The sequence below is a fragment of the Rhizophagus irregularis genome, chromosome 13 (genome assembly GCF_026210795.1).
Source record: "Rhizophagus irregularis chromosome 13, complete sequence".
Lineage (NCBI taxonomy): Eukaryota > Fungi > Glomeromycota > Glomeromycetes > Glomerales > Glomeraceae > Rhizophagus > Rhizophagus irregularis.
In genome coordinates, this window is record NC_089441.1 from 1,638,094 (window position 1) to 1,664,502 (window position 26,409).

The 26,409-nt window shown below is 41.1% G+C and overlaps 7 protein-coding genes across 7 annotated transcripts; all 7 read left to right on the forward strand.

Moving 5' to 3' along the window:
• Nucleotides 1–1,390: 1,390 nt before the first annotated feature.
• OCT59_004946 (uncharacterized protein) lies at nt 1,391–1,825 on the forward strand (the record flags this gene model as incomplete). The annotated part of the gene is made up of 1 exon (XM_066138048.1): nt 1,391–1,825. One exon carries the CDS (start codon nt 1,391–1,393, stop codon nt 1,823–1,825), a length of 435 nt encoding a protein of 144 aa, XP_065997232.1.
• Nucleotides 1,826–4,563: 2,738 nt separating this feature from the next.
• On the forward strand, nt 4,564–4,899 carry OCT59_004947 (uncharacterized protein; the record flags this gene model as incomplete). Its single annotated transcript, XM_066138049.1, has 1 exon — nt 4,564–4,899. The coding sequence occupies one exon, from the start codon at nt 4,564–4,566 to the stop codon at nt 4,897–4,899; it is 336 nt and encodes a 111-aa protein (XP_065997233.1).
• A 50-nt stretch (nt 4,900–4,949) lies between these two features.
• On the forward strand, nt 4,950–6,443 carry OCT59_004948 (uncharacterized protein; the record flags this gene model as incomplete). Its single annotated transcript, XM_066138050.1, has 1 exon — nt 4,950–6,443. The coding sequence occupies one exon, from the start codon at nt 4,950–4,952 to the stop codon at nt 6,441–6,443; it is 1,494 nt and encodes a 497-aa protein (XP_065997234.1).
• A 113-nt stretch (nt 6,444–6,556) lies between these two features.
• OCT59_004949 (uncharacterized protein) lies at nt 6,557–7,027 on the forward strand (the record flags this gene model as incomplete). The annotated part of the gene is made up of 1 exon (XM_066138051.1): nt 6,557–7,027. The coding sequence occupies one exon, from the start codon at nt 6,557–6,559 to the stop codon at nt 7,025–7,027; it is 471 nt and encodes a 156-aa protein (XP_065997235.1).
• A 94-nt stretch (nt 7,028–7,121) lies between these two features.
• Nucleotides 7,122–7,481, forward strand: OCT59_004950 (uncharacterized protein; the record flags this gene model as incomplete). Its single annotated transcript, XM_066138052.1, has 1 exon — nt 7,122–7,481. One exon carries the CDS (start codon nt 7,122–7,124, stop codon nt 7,479–7,481), a length of 360 nt encoding a protein of 119 aa, XP_065997236.1.
• Nucleotides 7,482–18,480: 10,999 nt separating this feature from the next.
• Nucleotides 18,481–18,816, forward strand: OCT59_004951 (uncharacterized protein; the record flags this gene model as incomplete). The annotated part of the gene is made up of 1 exon (XM_066138053.1): nt 18,481–18,816. One exon carries the CDS (start codon nt 18,481–18,483, stop codon nt 18,814–18,816), a length of 336 nt encoding a protein of 111 aa, XP_065997237.1.
• A 50-nt stretch (nt 18,817–18,866) lies between these two features.
• OCT59_004952 (uncharacterized protein) lies at nt 18,867–19,283 on the forward strand (the record flags this gene model as incomplete). The annotated part of the gene is made up of 1 exon (XM_025329131.1): nt 18,867–19,283. The coding sequence occupies one exon, from the start codon at nt 18,867–18,869 to the stop codon at nt 19,281–19,283; it is 417 nt and encodes a 138-aa protein (XP_025164068.1).
• Between the last annotated feature and the right edge of the window lie 7,126 nt (nt 19,284–26,409).

Genomic DNA, 26,409 nt, shown 5'->3' on the forward strand with positions numbered 1-26,409 from the left:
CAACACCACGAGTTTACAGCATATCTAGGGAGGACCTTTACAAAAAGTTTCTCACCAAAAAATGGATCCACGAAACAGATGAAATCAATATAGAAGGAATAGATGTAGAAACTCCCGAGAAGCCTGCATCTGATCCCAAAGCCTTAGAAAAATTCTTGGCAAATATATATAGCATTCCTGCTAATAATCCACAAGACGTACAAGAGAAACCTGCTGAGGAAAAACCCGCTTCTGTTGAGAAGAAGCCTACTGAAGAGAAATCTGCACTTGTAGTTCTCAAAAAGACTTCACCACCAGTACCACCCAAACCCGATTCCTTGAAGGTAAAACCCGCACCTGTCATCAATGAGGATCCTATTCCTGAGGAATCTCCAGCTCCTATAGAGTCAGATACTGATGAACCTATAGATAGCTTCTCGGACTGTTATCTATCTGATGAGGAACCTGATCAAGAAAATGAACCGCCTGCTGAGGAACCTGCATTTAAAGCTGATGATGACTACAACGTTTTAGATGACTTGCTATCTGACTCAGATTTTACAACTGTGAACCCAGCTCCTGAATAACAACCCGAATCTCCCGCAGAATTTTCTGCATCTGTTACTAAGCCTGACCCAGAACCAGCTCCTGAAGAGCAACCTATCCCAGAACCTGACACAGAACTAGAAGTTGACTGGGACCTTGAACCAAAGGAAGGTACTCGAGCACACTGGGCTTGGCATGAAAGGCACCGATGGGATCGTAAGCCATGGGTCAAGAATTCAAAGGACCAGGTCTTCAATGATCTCTACAATACAGGGTCGTCGGGCTGGATGTGTGTCTCGCTACCGCTCCACCCACCTCGGCCTCACGGCCTCGCAGTACCTATATCCCCCCTACGGGGGATCAGGAATCCCCCATATATACTACTACCATGGCCACAGTGGCCATGGCTGGTCACACTACTTTCCAACTCCTTTTTTTTATCCATTTTTTCTTATATATAAAACTACTATGACCACTATGACCACTATGACCAGACTACTAAAAAGTGGATAAAAACGCGAATAAAGCCAAAATCAGACAGAATATCCGGTCATAGTACTGGCCACAGTTCAAAAAACTTATGATAATACTATGGCCACCTTAGTTAGCCCCTCAGGCTCCAAAACCCGATTTAAGCTATGACCACCCTTTATCTACTTACCTGAGACACCGAACTATGCCACCGAACTATGACCGCCGAACTATGACCACCGAACTATGACCGCCGAACTATGACCACCCTTTATTTACATACCTGGGACACCGAACTATGACCGCCGAACTATGACCACCGAACTATGGCCACTTTCCCCGTCAGAAAAAATAAGTAATTGAACAATGGGTATACCATAAGTAATATATAATGATGAACTTACACGCAGCCACTTATCTTGCCGAAGACCTCGGACTTGATCTTGTAGACATCTATGGAATCTGTAAATGGATCCAAATGCGGGCATCGCCCCTCAATGACCCGGATATAGTAGCAGAAATAGTCAGAAACCTTCCGGCCAAAGAATTCGGAAAGCACCTCAAGATAAACAGACTCTGGTACAACTGTTGTAAAGCCGAGTTGTGGAAGCGATATGAGAAAGCCGAGGAGGCATACGACAGGGCAGTAGAAAAGAAGGAAAAAGCGGGGGATGCTCTTGGTCAATCATTTGAGGAAGAGGGTATTGGAAATCGTGAACTTCATGAGCTTAATTGGAAGGAGTATCAAAAGACTTGTAAAGAGTTAACGGACGCTAGAAAAGAGCAAATAATGGTAAGGTGGGCTCTTGAGCGGTGTGGATTTCACTAGATATACGTGGATTGAAAAGGGGGAAGGGAAGATTTAGAGCAGTCGTAAAAATTTGTGGGTTATAGTTTTTTTTTACCCCTAAAAGATAACCAGATATATCCGGAGGACCGCAGAACCGCAGGACCACAGGACTACAGGAGGGTAACCTGGTAGTAGTGCAGATCTTTGGAAAAAATATTCGGCAATTGAAGATTAGGTAACTATAAATTAGTACTCGATTTGATAGAACAAAAAATGGCCGCTCAAGTTCCAGCAATCTTTAACTTCAACAACCGTTTCTTCTACGATGACCTTCTTAAAAAGTGTATAGGTACACACACAAAAGAAAGCATCAATTCAGCAATCTCAGCTTCTGTGGCTTTCATCACCACGAAGTCCGGCATGTGGATCAGAAAAAAGAAGGCTTATAATGGAAGCATATACTTCGAGTTTGCTGCAGATCTCAAGGGAATTTCTACTAAGCACAAGGTAAGTATTCGGTCAGATGCAGGAGAAGATGATGGTATGACCACATCCATCAAGTTAAAGGACCTTCTTATCCAAGCCTCAGTCACAAAGATCTGTTATACAGATGTAAACTTCATGCCTTATCCCCCAAACGCGCCAAAGTATAATCCTGAATTCTTCAATCTCTTTTTAGGTTTCAGGGCTCAACCCGCTGAGCACATCAAACCGAACCTAGTTAATCCAATCATTCGACATGTTCATGAGGTATGGTGTGCAGAGGACAAGCAGTTAACCACGTACATCCTCAACTGGCTCGCATTTCTGGTTCAAAATCCTGACAAAAAACCCGGTACAGCAATTATTATGCGCAGTCCCCCCAGATGTGGTAAGAATATCTTAACCGATTTTATCGGAGAACATATTCTTGGTCGTGAAAACTTTCTCTCCACTACCCGTCTTGAAGATGTAATGGGAAGGTTCAATGCAGCTGTTCGTGCCAAAAAACTCATTATCCTCAATGAATGTGATATGACAGGAAAGGAATGGCATGGAGCAAATAACCGACTTAAGAGTTTAATCACTGAGCCTTACATCTCTATCAAGGAAAAGGGAATAGATGTGAAGGTTATTGATGACTTTGCTGGCTACATGATCCTGAGTAATCATGCTATGCCAATCCGCATAGAAATGGGAGATGAAAGATTTGTAGCTCTCAACGTCTCAGCCAAATATAAGGGCAATCGAGAATACTTCAGTTCTCTAGTAAAAGTATTAGAAAACCCAGATACAGCCAGTTCCTTCATGTCCTATTTACTTAGCCGAGACTTAACTAGCTTCAATCCCCGATCTATTCCTGATACTCAAATGAAACAGGAGCTAATCGAAGCAAGTATTCCAAATCCCCAGCGTTTCATACAATATTACCTTGAAATGATGTGGCCCGACAATTGTGATACACTTGAAATTCCTTGTACAAATTTCTATAGCACTTACCAGAATTGGTGCAGTGAGAAGGGCGAAAACAAAACACTTAGTAATAATAAGTTTGGTATGGAGATTAAGCAATTCATTCCTAAAACTCGCCCAAGACGTTCAGGTGCTAGAATAAACTATTACATACTAGATAAAGCAAAAATTGCGAAGAATTTTAGTAGAGTAATCCAGGAGACACAAGACATACAGGAAGCACAGGTAGATCAAGAGGAAGTAGAGCCAGTTGTTGAGAAACCTGCTGAGGAAAAACCCGCTCCTGTCAAGAAGAAGCCTACTGAAGAGACCAAAAAGACTCCACCACCAGTACCACTTAAGCCCGATTGCTTGAAGGTAAAACCCGCACCTGTCATCAAAGAGGATCCTATTCTTGAGGAATCTCCAGCTCCTATAGAATCAGATACTGATGAACCTATAGATAGCTTCTCGGACTGTTATCAATCTGATGAGGAACCTGATCAAGAAAATGAGCCGCCTGCTGAGGAACCTGCATTTAAAGCTGATGATGACTACGACGTTTTAGATGACTTGCTATCTGACTCAGATTTTACAACTGTGAACCCAGCTCCTGAACAACAACCCGAGTCTTCTGCAGAATTTTCTGCATCCGTCACTAAGCCTGACCCAGAACCGGCTCCTGAAGAGCAACCTATCCCAGAACCCGACACAGAACTAGAAGTTGACTGGGACCCTGAACCAAAGGAAGGTACTCGAGCACACTGGGCTTGGCATGAAAGGCACCGATGGGATCATAAGCCATGGGTCAAGAATTCAAAGGACCAGGTCTTCAATGATCTCTACAATACAGGTAAGGATTTATGGGCTAAGTACCAAGACATGTCAGACGACTATGACTGGGAAATACTCGCGTTTGAAGTAGAGGAATGTCCCACAACACGTATTGAGGATGAGTACCAGTATTACCTTAGGGAGGTAGTAGACCGCTTCAAGGACTGGATCGAATATAATGGGAACTTACCTAAAACACCTAGCCGTAAAGAACTTGCAGATCTAATAAGAGTATACAAGGAGGATCATGATGCCGAGATTATTCCTACTACCTCTGGTTATGAAACTATGAAGATGAATAAGGGTAAGGCATGAGAAATCCCAGAGGAACGTCCAAAAACTGATATGGAACGTGAATGGGAAGCTGCTAATGGATTTGTAGACGAGCTGGATATTGATGAGGCCTGTGATATGATTGACTCCTTTTAATAAGATAAGCGCCTCTTAGTTATCTTATATTTTTTATATAAAAAACCTATATTACAATTGAATACAATTCATAGTTATATCAAATGGCCTATTCAAAAATTGCACGTGCTTTGCCTACAAGACCAGATATCAAAGAACTACAGTATTCAGGCGCAAGATTTTCCAGAGGAGCAATAGCAAGACTTGGACAGCAACTCCAATCCCGGTATCCGACACATAAATTTCAGATTCTGCTCCCCTATGAAAACTGGAAACCCGGTGGATGGACATCAGGAAACCAACCAGCCAGCCTCTTCTCACTCTTGGACCACTACGACGAAGCACAACTACCGGATAATGCAGATCCTGATTACTTTGAACGATTCATAATTTATGTGAGAGATGCCCCACCGGTTGCAGGGGGTTGCAACGGGAGCTAAATGATTGCCTGTATGAATGCCTGAAATATATCTACGGCACATTCTCTAAAATGCCAAAGTCAATCAAAAAGCCCGAGTATATCAAAAAGGCATTAGGTCTCAATCGTGATGCTCCAGTTCCAGTCTCATATATGGATAAGGTTGAACAACTTGCAGGAAGCCTTGCACTTAATATTGTAGGGGATTCCACTCGAATTTCTAAGAGCAAATCTGACAGACGTGCAACACTTATCCTGTCTGAAGGCCACTACTCTCTTGCACTGAATCCCGGAAGACTCCACCCTAGCAAATTAGATAGAAAACAAAAGTCTCCCTTTGTTTATCGTGAAGATGGGGTTAATAATGTAGTAACAATATACAATGGTAAGACAGTTAAGTCTCTTACAGTTGGACAGTTTCAGAAAGGTAAGAACTCTGATAGTTACTCCTTCATCCCTATCGAGAAGAATTGTAAAACTGGAATATATGAAACACTTGAGGAAACATACCAGAGGATCCATGAAGAGCAAAATTCCTTCCTACAGGCTACAAAGAAGTTCGGTCTAGGAATCGATTTATCTTACCACAACTGGTTGTACAAGAGAACTGCACTCTGGCTTTTTGAACGGTTTAGTGTAGGGGTTCCAGCCAATGATCCTCTTGACCCAGTCGAAGCAGAGTGGATAAGTGATGCAATGATGGGAGGTCTTATCTGGGCAGACAATGAATGGAAGGGCTATGGAAGGCAATACGACGTGACAAGTTTGTATCCAAGTATTCAGCAATCAAATGCAAACTTTCCAATCCGACAAGGTAAGTTTCAAATACTCAAAGACTTTGTAGACCATGGAGGTTATGCCTTGTATGGATTATTTCGTGCTAGCTCCCAGGGAGCGCCCAAGGGCAAGGTAAGTGGTAATGACATTCTCTTCCGACAGAATAAGAGGGGAGTCTATACATTCATTGACTTACAACGAGCAAAGAAACTTGGACTCGATATACAGTTAATCCAGGATGGAAAGCCAAATGCCTTGATATATGACAGAGAAGCAAGAATTCCTGGGACTGTGATATTTGGTGAGTATGTCCACTTTCTCTTCAATATAAAGAACCAGGGTGGCGTGGCCGGTCATGTTGCAAAGAGAGTTCTCAATACACTATGGGGAGCACTCTGCCAGAGGAAACGCAATTACAAGACACTCACCACAGATCAAACAGATCCATTCAAGTTTCCAGAAGGCCACACACTTGACTCCATCGTACCAGTAGGATCTGACCAGTGGCGATTCCAGTTCACAAACCCAGGTAGTCCCTTCAAGGGTGAGTATCCTAGGATCGCTCCATTCTTATTAGCACATGGACAGAAGACGACTTCAGAGTTATTAGAACCATATAAGGATAAAGTACGACGCATCCATACAGATGGATTTATTCTAGAGGAACAGCCGAGTAGTCCTACACTTATCACTTGTCCAGAAAATGCATCCAAAGTATTGAAAGCTCTCAAGTTTGAAACCGCAGGATACTGCCATGTGAAAAATGCAAATAAGGTTATCTGGACATGATTGCCAAGAATGCAGTTGGATTTACAGTAGGTATATATATTTTTTCTTGCTTGAATGTAAAGTCAATTTGAAGATTCCTATTTATTACAAAGTACAAAAAAGTATAAGGAATCATGTCAACATATACCGAATTAGCAAGCATTATTAACAGCACTGACAGCATTAGTGATAAAGTTATTTATGATGCATCACACAATCAGTTCACCATTGTCTCTGATGAAACTGTCATCAAGATTATCCGTGCATTGAAAGACACTATAGTAGTCGCATTAGTATCTGGGTTTAGCAAAACCAGCTACCTTGTCCAGGATCATGTGAAGTATATCAAGAGAATCCAGACAGCAAAGTCTCCTGTATCATATGTGAAGTTCGTGGCCAGAAAACTCTTCCCAGATAATGCAGCATATACTGCTAAGATAGCAAAGATTCGTGAATCATACAAGAATAAACAAGCTCTTTTAGACAAACTTGAGGCCCTCTTCGAGTTGTATTATAATGTAACTAAGGACTCATTAACAGGTCCCCCAAAGCGAGCTGTCACTATGAATGAGGCTGAGAAAACCTTAGCAGAACTTCTTGCATAAGCGGCTCCCTGTACGAATTTAGTTTATATTTTTTATCCATTTGTAATGGGCATACAGTAATTGAAGATGGCTATAGTATAAGTAACATAACATCATGTTGGACCGATTACCAGTAGAAATAGTCGAACGCATTGTTGCAAAGATCCCAGATACTGACCTTATTGCAGCGAGTAAAGTAGATAGTGTGTGGTGGCAGGAGGTTCGTCAAGAAGCATATAAGAGATGGAAAAATTACGCTACTACAATTGGGCATGTCCAAGCTCTTGGAAAGCCGTTTGAAAAAAGGAATATTGACTGGATATCATTTGAAGATGTAAACGACTTCTATAAAAGATGGATAGACCGCCTCACCGAGGATCAGCTTTATATTATGGAGAAAATGCTTAGGAATGGGATGGTCGTGGACCCCCAAGAGAGGGAAACCATAGAGCATGCATTAAGTGAACATAGATAGGGAGGCGATCCTTGGGGACTGAACTGGGAGTGGAACGAATGGACTCAACAGGAGTAGCTTATTTATCGGGTATCCTCATATTTCTTGACAAGGACTGATGACCATGTAACCTTATCATCAGGTATCCTTGCATTTTTTCGACAAGGATTGATGACCATGTAACCTTATCATCAGGTATCCTTGCATTTTTTAATAAGGACTGATGACCGTGTCACTTGGTTATTGTAAATTGAAGAAAACTATTAGGTATGTAGACACGTACAGAAAAAAGACATGTCTTACCCTTATATAGCTAACCCTATAACTGGACGTCCAATTATTATCGGTGGAGATACCTTTAATCGAATAGTTATGGAATCCCATGATTATATTGATGGAAGGCTTGTCCGTAGACAAACTGCACCTCCACCTGAAGAGCAACCTGTATATTTAAATACAGATACAGGACGTTATGTTCGACGTGGTACTAGAACATATCATAGACTGATTGAGAGTGACTATGAGGTAGTTGAGGATTACTACCTTGTCCATTATGAAGAAGAGGCGCTTATAGAGGAAATCATCAATGAAACACGCTATAATGAGGAAAATCTTGATGGGCAGCGGTTAACTTTCAATGATATACAACAAATCAGGGCCGCTATTCAGGCTGACCAAGATGAATATGATGATTTTATCTTACAGCAAGATACGACTAACGGGACACCTTCCTCCAGTCCTTCCGGTCGTCCACGAACTTTGGAGGACCATACCCCGAGACTTGCAGAGCTTAATATTGAGTTGTGTAGGGAATGTCTCATGCCTGTAAGCCCAAGTGACTTAACGGACAAGTTGTGCAAGGACTGCTCCGAATAGTTACTTAATTTTGAATAATTCTTTTTTACATAAAGAAAGATAGCCATGTCAACATCAATCGTAATAAACCAATGCCAAAACTGTGGAGTAATCACTCCAAAAACAGCATATAGAGGATTATCCAGTGTGTTGTATAGACAGATTATAAAGAAGATTGGCGACGAGAGTGAACCTTTACAAGCCTTGGGACTTGCTAGGGATAAGTTAGTTCAGATCATTCGTCGGGGAAGTAATGTGGACTTTACACAATTGTTTACACAAAAACTGGATATGAATATTATGGATGGAGAGCCATATGAAGATATTAGGAAGTGGCTTCTCGAACAGCTTATAGCCATAGGTTATGACAGTGGAGAAATTGCTTTATATCAATTTTTAAGGGATACATATCCAGATGGTATTGACGAGCCTTTCACTACATTCTATGAGAACTATGTAAATCATATAAGTAATCCAATGACTAAGAACTTTGCTTCTCGTGCTTTAGGAGCAATAGGGTTGAAGGCTAAGATGTTAAGGATTGACTTTGAAGGCCGTAAAAAAAGTGCTATGATTCTTAAAGCTTCTGCAGACGAATTACTTGATATTCTCACAAGATACTATTAATCCCTACTTGTAATGCTCGACGGTCCATGTGGCTCTTAGAAAAGATCTGTAGAAGGACTTCAATACCTTCTATTATTTGTTTATTATCCAGAGGGCGACTAGACTTCAGGGCTTCATATCGGGAGAATAACTCCTTCACATTCTCAGTTTTCAGAGTTTCAGTCTTTGCAGTCCTACCCTGTACTTTTGCTAAGAAATCCTGAAAGTCAGCTCCTAGGGTCTTACCAGAGAGTCCATAAGCTTCCCGAAAGACATATTTAATCCAAGTATCTGCATTCTTGGCTAAGACACCAGGTACAAGTAAATGTTGACGTTCTTTAGGGGATGGAAATACCCGAGCAAATTCAATCAAGTGTCCACCTTTTTTTGCTTCAAATACAGCTTTCTGACCATAGGGACTAAACTTGGATCGAACTGTGATTGAACTGGGTTCAGACTGAGATCGAACTGGGTTCAAACTTGGATCAAACTGAGATTGAACTGAGATCGAACTAGGATTGAACTGAGATTGCTCTGTGATCGAACTGAGACTAGTATCCCATCTTACTCGAATGGACAGTGGATCACTTTTGGACCGTCTAAGATCAAACACTACAAATTCACGTTGCAGAGTAAGATCATCAATTACTGGTGCTAATGACTCTGATTCTTCTGTATATAGGCGGATGATTCTCTTGGTATCTGTAAGGCTCCCATGACCTCCATGCAGTGAGATGTAGTTAACATTTTCTCGAATAGCCTTAGGAATGGCAAAGAATCTTTGGGCTACATAAATACATGAAATATTTTTGTGTCGTCCATGTGTAAAGTAACCAGTGATGAGATCCTGGATTTTTTTAGGTGCATCCATCAGATCCTCGAAGATTACCACAGTAGCTTGAGTAGGGTCGAAGGAGTCAATCTCTGGAATTTCACTATGGGTTACTGCAGTGAATGGGATCTTCTCCTCTTCGAAAAAATCATGTACAACTGCCCACTTCGGCTCGTCAAGATATCTGCCAACTAAAAGTACTGCATCACATAGTACATACCGATTACCATCCTCCTTTGCTTTCTTGTCACCCATTAACAAATTAATGATCATAGTTGTCTTACCTGAGTCTGAGCTACCTGCTACGGCTAATCGAAAAAGCCATGATGGAGCAAACTCATTGCCTTGTCTTGAGTCGGTCGTGTACTCGTCCAAATTGTATACATAAAGATCCATTTGAATTTTATTCTAACTTAGTTTAAATACTATGTCGACATCAACACCAATTCCAGTTTATACTCCTTCAGAACCTACTGGACCGCCTCCTGCACACTTGGTCAATGAAAAAGACGATGATGAATTAGTTAGAATACTTAAGGCTCATGCAAATTTATTGACTACCAGGGGTCGTTTAACTGTTGATTCAGAGATACAGGAGGCAAATAATCAAATCAAACATATTATTAATATATTAATGTATCGCTGTAAAGCAAAACATGAAGAACTTGGTATTACAAAAGATTTGTTAGTTTTTGCACAAGGTAAGATAAATGCATTTGATGAAACGTTTACTAATTTAGAACGTCAATTAGTTATTATACGTGCTGCCAATGATAATTTCATAGAAGAAAACCATAACCTGCAAAGAGATTATGATACTATGGTAGAGCTTCGTCGATGGGCTATAGGTGAACGTAATCAGGCACGACATGAACGTAATGTATTACAAGCAGATTATACTCAAGCAGTAAGGGATCGTAATGAGGCTCAAAATGCTGTGAATCGTGGTAATATCCTTTTAAATCATTGGCGGCTGAGGGCTACTCGGACTGGAGGACAACTTGTATTGGTTAATGCGCAACTTGGACAGGTTAATGCACAGCTAGCACATGCTAATAATAGAATGCGTTTTGGGATTCAGACATTAGGGAGACTTAGGAATAGACTTTTTCAACAGATAGCTGCTCTTAGAATTCAGGTACAATGGTTTCGAATTAGACAATTGAACCCTCCTCCACCTCTTTTAAACAATCCACTAGAGACGATATGGCTACCACTGCGATAGGATTGCCGATTTTTGAGGGTAAAGCTACTGATGATATTGATACATTTGTTAGGCTTTACATGGGTTATCTTGATACTATTAATCTTAACCCATACGCTGCTGGAGGGCCACCAGAGTCTTGGAAAAGAGCTATGGGTATACTTAGAAGCTGCATGGCCGGTGAAGCGGCTGAATGGTTTGATCGAGAAATTACAGGAAAAAATTGGGAACTTTCTAGTATCAATTCAGCTGGTGGAGCTAATTTAGCTGCTTTTGTAGCATTAGTAATACCAGAAGGTGCAGGAGGACCAAATGCAGGTACCTATGTAAATGGGTCTGAAGCACAAATCTATTCAAGAGATATAAATAATGCATTAGCAACTATTAGAGCAACATTTATTCCTACTCATGATTTAATAGGTGGAGATAAAGCTTGGGGAAGAGCTGGTGCTCGTCCGACAGATAGAGCTGCTCCAGCTACTGCAGATGCTGGTGTTGCTGCTGCTAATAATCATCCTATAGTTTTTCCAGGTATTAAACCTAACCAGGCACTTTATTGGCTTAGAACACAATTCCCAACTATTTTAGATGAAAAGAAACGTATCCGTTTTAACAGTCTTTATCAGGAAAATGAGCCAGTCGATGCATTTTATAGAACTGTAAAGAGAGCTGGAAAATTACTAAAACTAACTGATGATCTTATTATTGACCAGTTCTTTAGAGGTCTTTCGGCTGATAATATTTTTGAAGCAGAAAGGTTTAGTAATCTTAATCCTGATGACTTGGTTAAACATCTGAGAAATTTAGAACGGAGAAGGGCTGAAATGCGCTTGGGGTTACAAGATAGAAATCGACGACTTCAAGCAGATTACAGTGATGTAACTCAACCTCCGTTAGGAAAACAGGAACCTGTCGTACTGACATCAAAGTCATCTGGGGTTACTCAAGAACAATTACAAGAGTTACTTAAGGCTCAAGCTGAGGAACTTACCAAGAATTTTCAGGTGCAATTTAAACAATTACAGGCTCGGCCAGTTCGTAATCCACCAGTCTATAGACAGCAGATTAAACCTGTTCGACCAAAACCACAGAGACGTGTTGTTCAGGATCCTCAGGATCCTGATTGGGATGATGGTTATGTAGATCATGATGTTGGTGATGACCCTGATGCTCCTGAGTGGACTTTGGATGATCATCAAAATGCTATTGATCTTATTATGGAATATAAACGTGGGACGTCTAAAATACTTACAAAACAACTTCAGAAGGCTAAAGATAGACATGATGATCTGGATTTGGCCCGAGCAATGAGAAACCTCGATCTTAATGATGATGCTATGGACATTGATACTGCGAGTTTTGGTGAAAAGGTAGAATTGAGAGAAAAAGATGGTGATGTCTATATGGTTCGTGTTGGGTCAAAAAAAAAGTAGGTTCGAGTATCTCAAAACTTCTTAAGTCGTCCCCAAATAAGACAGCAGTTAGCTCTTCTAGTGTGCCATTGAAAGGCAAAGCAACCCCTGTTAAGATTCCTGTGAAAGTTACTGGTAGTAAGTCTACACCTGCAAAAGCTGTTACTAAGAATGACTTATTAAGCCTGTTAAGGTCTGCAGACTTTAGGAAATTACTCCGTGAGATTCTTCAGGAGGAGTTATTGTCTGCTAGAAAAGTCACAGAGATTCCGGAGGACCTAGTTGAGGAGGAACAAGAAGAGGATATCAGGGTAGATGATCCTATGGATATTGACATAGCTCGTTTAGAGAATACTAAAGATCTTTTAGCACTGGATGGGGAGGTTAATGGGATAGCAATTCAGTGTTTAGCAGACACTTGTGCTAATGCGTCATTTATTCAGAGAGAAGCTGCTGAGGAATTAGGGTTGGATATCGACAAGAGTATTACATACAACATATCTGGTGCTTCAGGAACAGGTAGGACATTCGGCATGGTAAAGGGAGTGACAATCAAACTTACCCCTGATTATGCTATTACTGAGGACCTTGCAGTCTTAAGTGGTTACAAGCATAGGGAAATTGGGTTAAGCCGAACGTGTCTGAAATGTTACAATTATGATGTCCATGAATCACGTGAACATATAGCCTTTACCTGTGATGGGAAGAATGTTTTTATCCCGATAGTTCCTGATGCTAATCGAGGGGATAAAAAATAAGACCCTTTAATTCTTCTATTTTTTTTTATTCCCAAAATTTGCGAATTAAGTCAGGAACATCCTCCTTCAACTGGTCAGCAGGTTCCCAAGTAGCCTCAGTGTCTGGATAGCGCTCCCACTTAACCAAATACTGGTCTTGACCTTTTCTAATGCGATGCCGAAGTATCTGCTCAGGAACAAATCTTTCAGGTTGTCCTCTTATCACAGAGTCAGGTGGAGGCTTTTCATTAATAGGAACTACTTGCAATTCCTTTCGGGTATATGCACATCTGGATACACCTAATCGACCATGTGGTCCGTTAAGAAGATATGTAGGAGGCTGTTTAGGTGAGAGTATCATTTTTTTGATTACACGAATGTTTGGGTTCCATCTTATGTCTCCTATACGGAATTTTCCGTGAAGTTTGTTACCAAGTACAGAAATAGGTTCATCTAACTTGACTCTGACACGTGCTCCTTCAGAGAGGAGATCCGTCTTTTTTGACACTTTGGGTGACCCTGTCGGAATGTCTGGGGGATTTCTCTGCCAGAGTTCATTTACTTTATTCACTATATTATGGAAATCTTCTGACCATTCCACGGATGTCACCCCAGTTTTCAACTCCTGTGCTACCATTCGTTTAAGAAGGGGTTCTTGGATGGCTTGGATAGCTCTTTCAGCATAAGATTGCTGTTTATGCCTTCCTGGCTCTCCGAACCTCATCATTACCCCTAGGCTGTTCAGGAAAAAATCACGTACCTGGTCGTTAGTGAATTCTGATCCGGAGTCTGTCTCCAGTCGGTGTGTTGGAGGCTTGATACGATTTCTTCTGTAGATTTTGACAAACCCGTTTAGAACTCTATTTGCAGTCTTATCCTTTAGGGGTTCTGCATCAACTCTCTTTCCTGCAATTTCCACCACTACGAGAAAATAGTGGAATCCTTTGGGGTCAACTGGCATCTCTGCAAGATCTGCCTGATGTGTTGCATTTGGTTTCCATACAATTACCTTTGGGCGTTCTGTTGACTTTTCCTTTAGGGGCTTTTTGTATAGGTTGTAGTGCTCTTCACCTTTTAGAATTCGTGCTGGTACTCCGGAGAGATTGTAGTACTTATAGTAATTCTCTAAGTGTGACATATTACAACAAATTAAAGGAATGGTTTTAAACTTCAAATCTTAAAATGACACGTTTTTACTGCCTAAAGTGCAAGAAGGAAACTGAGACGGCTAGTAAAATACAAGATATGACTACAAATGGGCGTTACCGGCTGCATGGTGACTGCACAATTTGTGGTATGCATAAGAATACTTTTACTGGAATAGACTGGGTGATCAAGAAGAAGACTAAGGAGAAAAAGAAAGAAACCGCTGCTAAGAGACAGCAGACGGCTTACAATCGGCAATGCAAAAAACTTGGACAGAAAATCTTAGATTCTGATGACGCGTGTAAACAGTGTATTGATAAATGCCTTAAGGAGGCAAAAAAGAGGAAGACGGATTAGTACTGTCTTCTAAACTTATCTGGATATGCTCTATTCTCAATACCCATTGTTCAATTACTTATTTTTTCTGACGGGGAAAGTGGCCATAGTTCGGTGGTCATAGTTCGGCGGTCATAGTTCGGTGTCCCAGGTATGTAGATAAAGGGTGGTCATAGTTCGGCGGTCATAGTTCGGTGGCATAGTTCGGTGTCTCAGGTAAGTAGATAAAGGGTGGTCATAGCTTAAATCGGGTTTTGGAGCCTGAGGGGCTAACTAAGGTGGCCATAGTATTATCATAAGTTTTTTGAACTGTGGCCAGTACTATGACCGGATATTCTGTCTGATTTTGGCTTTATTCGCGTTTTTATCCACTTTTTAGTAGTCTGGTCATAGTGGTCATAGTGGTCATAGTAGTTTTATATATAAGAAAAAATGGATAAAAAAAAGGAGTTGGAAAGTAGTATGACCAGCCATGGCCACTGTGGCCATGGTAGTAGTATATATGGGGGATTCCTGATCCCCCGTAGGGGGGATATAGGTACTGCGAGGCCGTGAGGCCGAGGTGGGTGGAGCGGTAGCGAGACACACATCCAGCCCGACGACACAGGTAAGGATTTATGGGCTAAGTACCAAGACGTGTCAGACGACTATGACTGGGAAATACTAGCATTTGAAGTAGAGGAATGTCCCACAACACGTATTGAGGACGACTACCAGTACTACCTTAGGGAGGTAGTAGACCACTTCAAGGACTGGATAGAATATAATGGGTACTTACCTAAAACACCTAGCCGTAAAGAACTCGCAGATCTAATAAGAGCATATAAGGAGAATCGTAATGCCGAAATTATCCCCACCCCTCTGGTTATGAAACTATGAGGGCAGATAAGGGTAAAGCGCGAGAGATCCCTGAGGAACGTCCAAAAACCGATATGGAACGTGAATGGGAGGCCGCCAATGGAATCATCGAGTAGGACAATCTTGGGGGTTCTGGGACAGCGGCTATCACATAGGTCTAACCATAATTTAGTGTACCCCCAGACCACCTAGCCTTGATTTCTGATATGTTAACACTATACCTGTTTTTCTATCCCCAGACTACCTAACCTTGATTCCTGATATGTTATTACTTGATAGCTAAAAAGAACCCCCCAAGCGTTGTAGATAAGATTAACATCATTTATTCCTAGGCATTATTACCACGCATGGATCCATTCCAGGGTATCATAATTTTATGCTATATCAGATTGCCTTTATAAGTGCCAAAGGTATGAAGGACACAAAGTGTCTGTAATACCGATGGCACGATTCAGCAATCCATTGTGGCATACTATTTTTATGATACTCTAAAATGGATTCATTCGATGATTTAAGCCATTCATGCTCTAACCAAAAATTTTTAACAGGAAGGCAACTAGACGTATTGTAAAGCTTTTCCTGCTATACGAAAAAATCTGGGACAGTGAAGTCTAACCAAAAATCCGACCCAAGTCTAACCAAAAATGTATAGCAGGAAGGCAACTAGATATGTTTTAAAGCTTTTCCTCCTATACGAAAAAATCTGGGACAGTGAAGTCTAACCAAAAATCCGACCCAGGTCTAACCAAAAAAATGTATAGCAGGAAGGTAACGAGACATATTGTAAAGCTTTTTCTGCAATACGAAAAAATCTGGGACAACAGGTCTAACCAAAAGTCTAACCAAAAATCCGACCGAGGTCTAACCAAAAAAATATACAGCAGGAAGACAACTAGACATATTGTAAAGCTCCTCCTGCAATACGAAAAAATCTGGGACAATGAAGTCTAACCAAAATTTAACCCTAATCATAAATTGCTCTGATTCTTTGACGAAGCCTATTTTCATACCGATTTTGATAGTAATAAGATGGGAAACATTTTAGAATTTATTAATTGAAGAAAAAAATTTTTAGGTTATTAGTACACAACCGGTATGGCAACAAGTAATCGAACTTGTGATAGATGTGGAAAGACTTTTGCAACTCCACAAAAGCTTCGTGGACATCAAAATAGAAAGTTTCTATGCAAGCCTACAGCTAAACCTCAGGATCCCACACCTGAGATTGTACAATTGCAATTACAACCGGAGCAACTCCAGGATCCCACACCTGAAGTTATCCCAGCTTATACAGAGAAAACTCCTAACTTAACAATTGATGAACTAGCAAAATGGTTAGCAGAACCTGGTGATTACAATCAATATACTCCACGAAAAAGAAGAGCTCCCCAAACAGATAATGAATGGTTTGCTTATATGCAAGGAGATTATAGAGGAAGATGGTATGATATTCAATTTGTAAAAAGAGTTCATTGATCCTGCACGTTCACATAAATCTCTAAAATATAAGACAGTATGGCAAGCTGATCTTAAACCAAATGTTAGAGATATACCATATTTTGTGTGAACTGCGTATGGGATTTTTTTACTGTGCATAGGCTTTGCATGGACTTTGCATGGGAAATTTTAACTGCACATGGACTTTGCATGGGCTTTGCATGGGACTTTTTTACTGCACATGGATTTTTTACTGTGCATAGGCTTTGTATGGACTTTGCATGGAAAATTTTAACTGCACATGGGCTTTGCATGGGCTTTGCATGGGACTTTTTTACTGCACATGGATTTTTTCGTAAAAAAGGTTATTTAAGATTAGAAGGATATAGGAATTCATTCCCATAATGCTAACAGGTACGATCAGCTAGTTTTTTTTATAGGCTGGCTATCACAAGTTCGATTGCTTGTTGCCATACTGGTTGTGTACTAATAACCTAAAAATTTTTTTCTTCAATTAATAAATTCTAAAATGTTTCCCATCTTATTACTATCAAAATCGGTATGAAAATAGGCTTCGTCAAAGAATCAGAGCAATTTATGATTAGGGTTAAATTTTGGTTAGACTTCATTGTCCCAGATTTTTTCGTATTGCAGGAGGAGCTTTACAATATGTCTAGTTGTCTTCCTGCTGTATATTTTTTTGGTTAGACCTCAGTCGGATTTTTGGTTAGACTTTTGGTTAGACCTGTTGTCCCAGATTTTTTCGTATTGCAGAAAAAGCTTTACAATATGTCTCGTTACCTTCCTGCTATACATTTTTTTGGTTAGACCTGGGTCGGATTTTTGGTTAGACTTCACTGTCCCAGATTTTTTCGTATAGGAGGAAAAGCTTTAAAACATATCTAGTTGCCTTCCTGCTATACATTTTTGGTTAGACTTGGGTCGGATTTTTGGTTAGACTTCACTGTCCCAGATTTTTTCGTATAGCAGGAAAAGCTTTACAATACGTCTAGTTGCCTTCCTGTTAAAAATTTTTGGTTAGAGCATGAATGGCTTAAATCATCGAATGAATCCATTTTAGAGTATCATAAAAATAGTATGCCACAATGGATTGCTGAATCGTGCCATCGGTATTACAGACACTTTGTGTCCTTCATACCTTTGGCACTTATAAAGGCAATCTGATATAGCATAAAATTATGATACCCTGGAATGGATCCATGCGTGGTAATAATGCCTAGGAATAAATGATGTTAATCTTATCTACAACGCTTGGGGGGTTCTTTTTAGCTATCAAGTAATAACATATCAGGAATCAAGGTTAGGTAGTCTGGGGATAGAAAAACAGGTATAGTGTTAACATATCAGAAATCAAGGCTAGGTGGTCTGGGGGTACACTAAATTATGGTTAGACCTATGTGATAGCCGCTGTCCCAGAACCCCCAAGATTGTCCTACTCATCGATGACTGGAACGAAGAGGATACTGAGGGCGCTATCAACGACATATTGTAAGCGCTATTTGAGATTATTTCTTTTTTTTTTTCGTATATATAGAAAGATATTATTTATAGTTGAAGACATATCATATACATAAAAATGCAATACTCAAGAATCGCCCGCACTTTACCAACACGACCTGACATCAAGGAACTTCAGTATTCCGGTGCCCGCTTTTCCAGAGGAGCTATCACCAGACTCGGTCAGACTCTCCAGGCACGATTTCCAGATAGAAAGTTCCAGATTCTACTTCCCTATGAAAACTGGAAACCCGGTGGATGGACATCAGGAAACCAACCAGCCAGCCTCTTCTCACTCTTGGACCACTACGACGAAGCACAACTACCGGATGACGCAGACCCTGATTATTTTGAACGATTCATAATTTATGTGAGAGATGCCCTACCGGTTGCAGGGGTTGCAACGGGGAGCTAAATGATTGCCTGTATGAACGCCTGAAATATATCTACGGCACATTCTCTAAAATGCCAAAGTCAATCGAAAAGCCCGAGTATATCAAAAAGGCATTAGGTCTCAATCGTGATGCTCCAGTTCCAGTTTCATATATGGATAAGGTTGAACAACTTGCAGGAAGCCTTGCACTTAATATTGTAGGGGATTCCACTCGAATTTCTAAGAGCAAATCTGACAGACGTGCAACACTTATTCTGTCTGAAGGCCACTACTCTCTTGCACTGAATCCCAGAAGACTCCACCCTAGCAAATTAGATAGAAAACAAAAGTCTCCCTTTGTTTATCGTGAAGATGGGGTTAATAATGTAGTAACAATATACAATGGTAAAACAGTTAAGTCTCTTACAGTTGGACAGTTTCAGAAAGGTAAGAACTCTGATAGTTACTCCTTCATCCCTATCGAGAAGAATTGTAAAACTGGAATATAGTCGTCGTGCTGGTAGTGTGCCTCGCTACGCTCACCCCACCTCGGCCTCACAGGCCTCGCAGTACCTACATCTTCCCTCCGTGGGGCGGGGAATCCCTATATATCTGAAACAATATGAAACAAGATCTGAAACATAACAATATAAGCAAAAAAGGATAAAATAAGGGAAAAGAGAGGAAAATAAGAGAGAATCAGAGAGGGCGTTTCGATGTTTCAGATGTTTCGGCAATTTTGGTAAAAGTCAGGCGAGGACAACCCTCCCAGAAAAAGTTTTGATTTTACCCCCCCAGATCCGAAACTTCTGAAACATCTGAAACTGATTCAGGATTCCGTTCGTTTTCTTATTGGAGGCAGTGAGATAGCAAACCAAGTTAACAGGTAGGTTAATAGCCCTTAGAAGGTCTGTAGAACCACAGGAGGATAACCGGGTAGGAGCGCGGATCTTTGGAAAAAATACATTCAGCAATTGAAGATTAGGTAACTATAAGTAACATAATATGATAAACTTACACGCAGCCACTTCTCTTGCCGAAGACCTCGGGCTTGATCTTGTAGACATCTATGGAATCTGTAAATGGATCCAAATGCAGGCTTCGCCCCTCAATGACCCGGACATAGTAAGAGAGATGGTCAGAAACCTTCCGGTTAAAGAATTCGGAGAGCATCTCAAGATTAACAGACTCTGGTACAACTGTTGTAAAGCCGAATTGTGGAAGCGATATAAAGAAGCCGAAGAGGTATACAAACAGGCAGTAGACTACTACAGGGAGGCCATTGACAATTTCAATGAAGCCGATCAGAAAAAATACACTAGGTTCGCAGGAATGGTGGCAGTAGAAAGAGCCCTCCTCAGATGTGGCTTTATAACGCAAGAGTCCAACTGGGAGAAATGGACTTAAATAACGTACAACATCCAATTGCTTAAGGAAGGCCGCACTCTTGATGACTCGGACGATGAATCAGATGATGGAGAGGTATCTCTCGATGACTCGGATGATGAGGAATACTTTTAGAAGGCGGTACTAATCCGTCTTCCTCTTTTTTGCTTCCTTAAGGCATTTATCAATACACTGTTTACACGCGTCATCAGCCTCTAAAATTTTTTGCCCAAGTTTTTTGCATTGCCGATTATACGCCATCTGATGTCTTTTAGCCGCGGTTTCTTTTTTCTTCTTCTTGGTTTTTTTTTTGATAACCCAGTCTATCCCAGTAAAAGTATTCTTATGCATCCCACAAACTACACAGTCACCATGTAAACGATAGCGGCCATTTGTGGTCATATCTTGTATTTCACTAGCAGTCTCGGTTTCCTTCTTACACTTTAGGCAGTAAAATCGTGTCATCTTAAGATTTGAAGTCCGAAATCTTTCCTTTAATTTGTCGTAATATGTCGCATTTAGAGAATTATTACAAATACTACAATCTCTCCGGAGTATCAGCACGAATTCTAAAAGGTGAGGAGCACTACAACCTATACAAAAAGCCCCTAAAGGAGAAGTCATCAGAGCGTCCACGAGTAGTTGTATGGAAACCAAATGCGACGCATCAGGCAGATCTCGCAGAGATGCCAGTCAACCCCAAAGGATTCCACTATTTCCTCGTAGTGGTGGAAATCGCGGGTAAACGAGTTGACGCAGAACCCCTAAAGGATAAAACTGCAAATAGGGTTCTCAATGGATTCGTTAAAATCTACAGAAGAAATCGCATTAAGCCACCAACACATCGAATAGAGACAGACTCCGGATCAGAATTCACCAATGATCAGGTACGTGATTTTTTCTTGAACAGCCTAGGGGTAATGATGAGGTTCGGAGAACCAGGAAGACACAAACAGCAATCATACGCTGAACGAGCTATCCAAGCTATTCAAGAACCCCTTCTCAAACGAATGGTAGCACAGGAGTTGAAGACTGGGGTGACATCCGTGGAATGGTCAGAAGATTTCCATGATGTGGTTAGTAAAATAGATGAAATCTGGCAGAGAAATCCCCCAGACATTCCGACAGGGTCACCCAAAGTGTCAAAAAAGACGGAACTTCTCTCTGAAGGAACGCATGTCCGAGTCAAGTTAGACGAACCTATTTCAGTACTCGGGAATAAACTCCATGGAAAATTTCGTACAGGTGACATAAGATGGAATCCCAATATCCGTGTCATCAAAAAAATGATCCTCTCACCCGAACAGCCTCCTACGTATCTTCTTGATGGACCACACGGGCGTCTAGGTGTATCCAGATGTGCGTACACCCGAAAAGAGTTGCAGATTGTTCCAGAAATTGAATATCCCCCACCTAACTCCGTGATAAGAGGGCAACCCGAAAGATTTGTACCTGAGCGGATACTCCGGCATCGTATCAGGAAGGGTCAAGATCAGTATCTAGTCAAGTGGGAACGATACCCAGATACTGAAGCCACTTGGGAACCCGCTGACCGGTTGGAGGAGGATGTCCCCGATTTAATCCGCAAGTTTTGGGAATAAAAAATAAATATTCCCTATTTTTTGTCTCCTCGATTCACGTCAGAAACTATCGGGATAAAAACATTCTTCTCATTACAAGTAACGGCGATATGTTCACGTGATTCATGGACATCATAATTGTAACGTTTCAGACACGTCCGGCTCAATCCAATCTCCCTATGCTTGTAATCGCTTAAAACCGCGAGATTCTCAGTGATTACACAATCAGGGGTTAGTTTGATTGACACACCTTTTACCATGCCGAATGTCCTACCAGAACCCGGAGCGCCGGATATATTATGTGTAATACTTTTGTCGATATCCAACCCTAATTCCTCAGCGGCTTCTCTCTGAATAAAAGACGCGTTAGCACAAGTGTCTGCTAAACACTGAATTGCTATCCCATTGACCTCCCCACCCAGCGCTAAAAGATCTTTAGTATTCTCTAAACGAGCTATGTCAATATCCATCGGGTCATCTTCCCTGATATCCTCTTCTTGTTTTTCCTCAACTAGGTCTTCCGGAATCTCCGTACTTTTACGAGCAGACTTTAATTCTTCCCGAAGAATCTCGCGGAGTAATTTCCTAAAATCTGCAGACCTTAATAAACTTAATGAATCATTTTTGGTGACGGCTTTTATAAGTGTAGGCTTACTACTAGTAACCTTCACAGGAATCTTAATAGGAGTCATTTTAACTGATTTTTTTGGAACAGATTTAAGAAGTTTCGAGATACTTACACCCTTATCCGAGTTTACTTTTTTTTTGTACTTCGAACCGCACAAATCCGAAAACCACCTTCCTCATCGGGAACAATTTTCAAGTCATCAAAACTCGCGGTATTAGTATCAATATCCATAGCATCATCATTAAGATCGAGGTTTCTCATTGCTCGGGCTAATTCCAGATCATCGCGTCTATCTTTAGCCTTCTGAAGTCTCTTTGGAAATCTTTTAGACGTCTCATATCCCATAATAAGATCAATAACATGTTGATCATCCTCACTAGTCCATTCAGGAGCATCAGGGTCATCACCAACATCATGATCTACATAACCATCATCCCAATCAGGATCCTGATGATCCTGAACAACGCGTGGCAGTGGCTTCGGCCAAACAGGTTTAATGTGTTGTCTATAGACTGGTGGTTTACGAACTGGCTTAGATGCTTGTAATTGTTTAAATTGCGCCTGAAAATTCTTGGTAAGTTCCTCGGCTTGTGCCTTGAGCAATTCTTGTAATCGTTCTTGAGTAATAACGTCTGTTGACCTTTGTATTACAGCACCTTCGTGTGGAGTCACGGGATGAGTATAGCCAGCCAATTCCTCTTTTTTAGCCTTTTCAATACCCTGGCGCCTTTGTAATCCATAGAACATTTCGCCCTTTCGTCGTTCAAGATCACTCAATCTATCGATTAATATATTAAGAGGTGCCGCCCCGATTCTGGAAGCTTCAATAACATTTTCCGGCAAAAGTCCTCTATAGAACTGGTCAGTAACCATGATTTGATTATATCCTACAATATCCCCAGCCCTCTCAACTCGCTTATAGTAAGATCGAACAGGTTCGCCTTGTTCCTGGTAAAGGTTACTAAATCGTATCTGAAGTCTTTCTTCCACGACGGTTGGAAAATTTGTGCGCATATGCATAAATGCTTGATCCAGGAGAATCCCCTGTAAGACTATCGGTTGATTCTGGACAGCAGCATTAAATGGACCTCCATGATTTCCCAACCCATTAACGGGTTGATGAGTAGGACGTCCGCCCGCACGCCTCCACTGCTCTTCAACTTTAAAATTCGTTCTAACGATATCAGCGCGTGATGGGAAAAATGTTTCTCCAACGGTTCTCGCCGCATTAGCTAAAATCCTTGAATATGCATCAACATCAGATCCGGGTAAGTAAGTACCAACATGTAATCCATTAGCAACCTCAGGAACAGCCAAAGCTCTGAATGCTCGGCGAGTAGCACCGGCTCCACCATTTGCAGTAGCCACTAACCGAATATTCGAGAGTTCCCAATTTTTTCCAGTAAGTTCCGCATCAAACCACCTCGCCGCTTCATCTCTCATACAGCTACGAAGAACCCCCATCGCTCGCACCCAACCAGGGGGTGCACCGGCATCGTCCAATGGATCAATACCAACGGTATTAATATACCCTAAAAGTTATCAATAAAAAGATTAAGATCTTCATCTTCCCGACCATGAAATATGGGGGCAGCTATACCAACGGCAGCCATATCGTATTTTGTGGATGGTTGAGAGGAGGTGGAGGAGGGTTCAATTGTCTAATCCGAAACCATTGTACTTGGATACGCAGAGCGGCTATTTGTTGGAAAAGTCGATTCCTAAGACGTCCCAATGTCCGAATTCCAAAAAGAACCCGATTATTGGCATATACAAGCCGATTTCGTGCTGCATCACGCTCGCCTATAGCTCTATTACGTTCACTTATAGCTCTATTACGTTCTCCTCTCATAAGATTATATTGCTGCTGAAGACGACGATTAGTCGTCCGCATACCACCAAACTCACGTTCCAATTCAGCCAAATTAGCTTCCAAACCAGTAATAGTATCTTGTACGATATTTAGCTCATCTTGTGTAAGACCTAACAAACCTGTTTGAACCTCGAGTTCGTCTTGTAATTCATCGCGTTCTTTTCGAGATCGATCGCGTTCCGCTTTTAATATATCGCGTTCTTCGTATGTTTCTCTACAGCGATGAATTAATAAATTAAGAGCATGTTTAAGACGATGGTTTGCATTTTGTATATCTCGATTAACAACCATGCGATCACTGACAGTTAAAAAATCTGTTAGATCCTTAATTACCGCAACTAATGGTATATTATTCATATCACGCAAATCCCTAGGAGGCGGTCCAGTAGGCTCTGAAGGAGTATAAATTGCAATTGGTGTCGACATCGTATTTAAACTAAATTAGAATAAAATTCAAATGGATCTTTATGTATACAATTTGGACGAGTACACGACTGACTCGAGACAGGGTAATGAGTTTGCCCCATCATGGCCTTTCCGTCTTGCCGTAGCAGGAAGTTCTGACTCGGGTAAAACAACTATGATCATTAATTTGTTAATGGGAGACAAGAAGGCAAAGGAGGATGGCGAAAGGTACATATTATGTGATGCGGTAATTCTAGTTGGCAGATACCTCGATGAACCGAAGTGGGCAGTCGTACATGAGTTTTTCAAAGAAGAAGAAATTCCGTTTACCGCAGTATCCCATAGTGAGATTCCAAATGTTAAGGACTTCGACCCTACCCAGGCAACTGTGGTAATCTTCGAGGATTTGATGGATGCGCCTAAAAAAACCCAGGATCTCATCACTGGATTTTTTACACACGGGCGTCATAAAAATATCTCGTGTATCTATGTGGCCCAAAGATTCTTTACCATTCCCAAGGCTATTCGTGAAAATGTAAATTATATTTCCCTACATGGAGGTCACGGAAGTTTGACCGATACTAAGAGGATCATCCGCCAGTATACAGAAGAATCGGAGTCACTAGCTCCAGTAATCGATGACCTTACTCTACAACGTGAATTTATAGTATTTGATCTTAGAAGATCCAAGAGCGATCCGTTATCTATTCGGGTTAGATGGGATACTAGTCTCAGTTCGATCACCGATCAATTTCAGTTCAATCCTAGTTTGATCTCAGTTCAATCTCCGTTCGATCCGAGTTTGAACCCAGTTCGATCCTCGTTCGATCCGAGTTTGAACCCAGTTCGATCGAAGTTTAGTCCCTATGGCCAGAAAGCCGTAGCTGAAGCAAAAAAGTCCTCCCAGCTAATCGAGTTTGCTCGGGAATATCCATCGCCTAAAGAGAGAAAACACCTCCTCGTATCCGGTGTTATAGCTAAGAATGCAGATACCTGGATTAAGTACGTCTTTCAGGAAGCCTACGGATTATCTGGTAAGACCCTGGGATCAGACTTCCAAAACTTCTTAGCGAAAGTACGGGATAGGACCACGAAAACTGAAATTCCAAAACCTGAGACCGTAAAGGAGTTATTCTCCCGATATGAAGTCCTGAAGTCCAGTCACCCTTTGGATAATAAAAAAATAATAGAAGGCATCGGGGTCCTTTTACAGATCTTTTCTAGAGGCCATATGAACCGTCGAGCATTACGAGTAGGGATCAATAGTATTTTGTAAGAATCTGGTTGCTTTAGCAACCCATCTCGCAAAGTTCTTCTGCAGAAGCTCTAAGAATCATGGCGCTTTTTTTACGTCCTTCAAAGTCAATCCGTAACATCCTAGCTTTTAACCCAATAGCTCCTAAGGCTCGAGAGGCAAAGTTTTTAGTCATCGGATTTCTTACATGACTTACATAGTTCTCATAGAATGTAGTAAAGGGTTCGTCAATACCATCCGGGTATGTATTTCGTAAGAACTGATATAAGGCAATTTCCCCACTGTCATATCCAATGGCTATAAGCTGTTCAAGAAGCCACTTCCTAGTATCCTCGTATGAATCTCCGTCCATAATTTTCATATCCAGTCTTTGTGTGAATAATTGCGTAAAATCCGCATTACTTGCCCGACGGATAATCTGGACCAACTTATCCCTGGCAAGTCCCAAGGCTTGTAAAGGTTCACTCTCGTCACCAATCTTCTTTATAATCTGTCTATACAACACGCT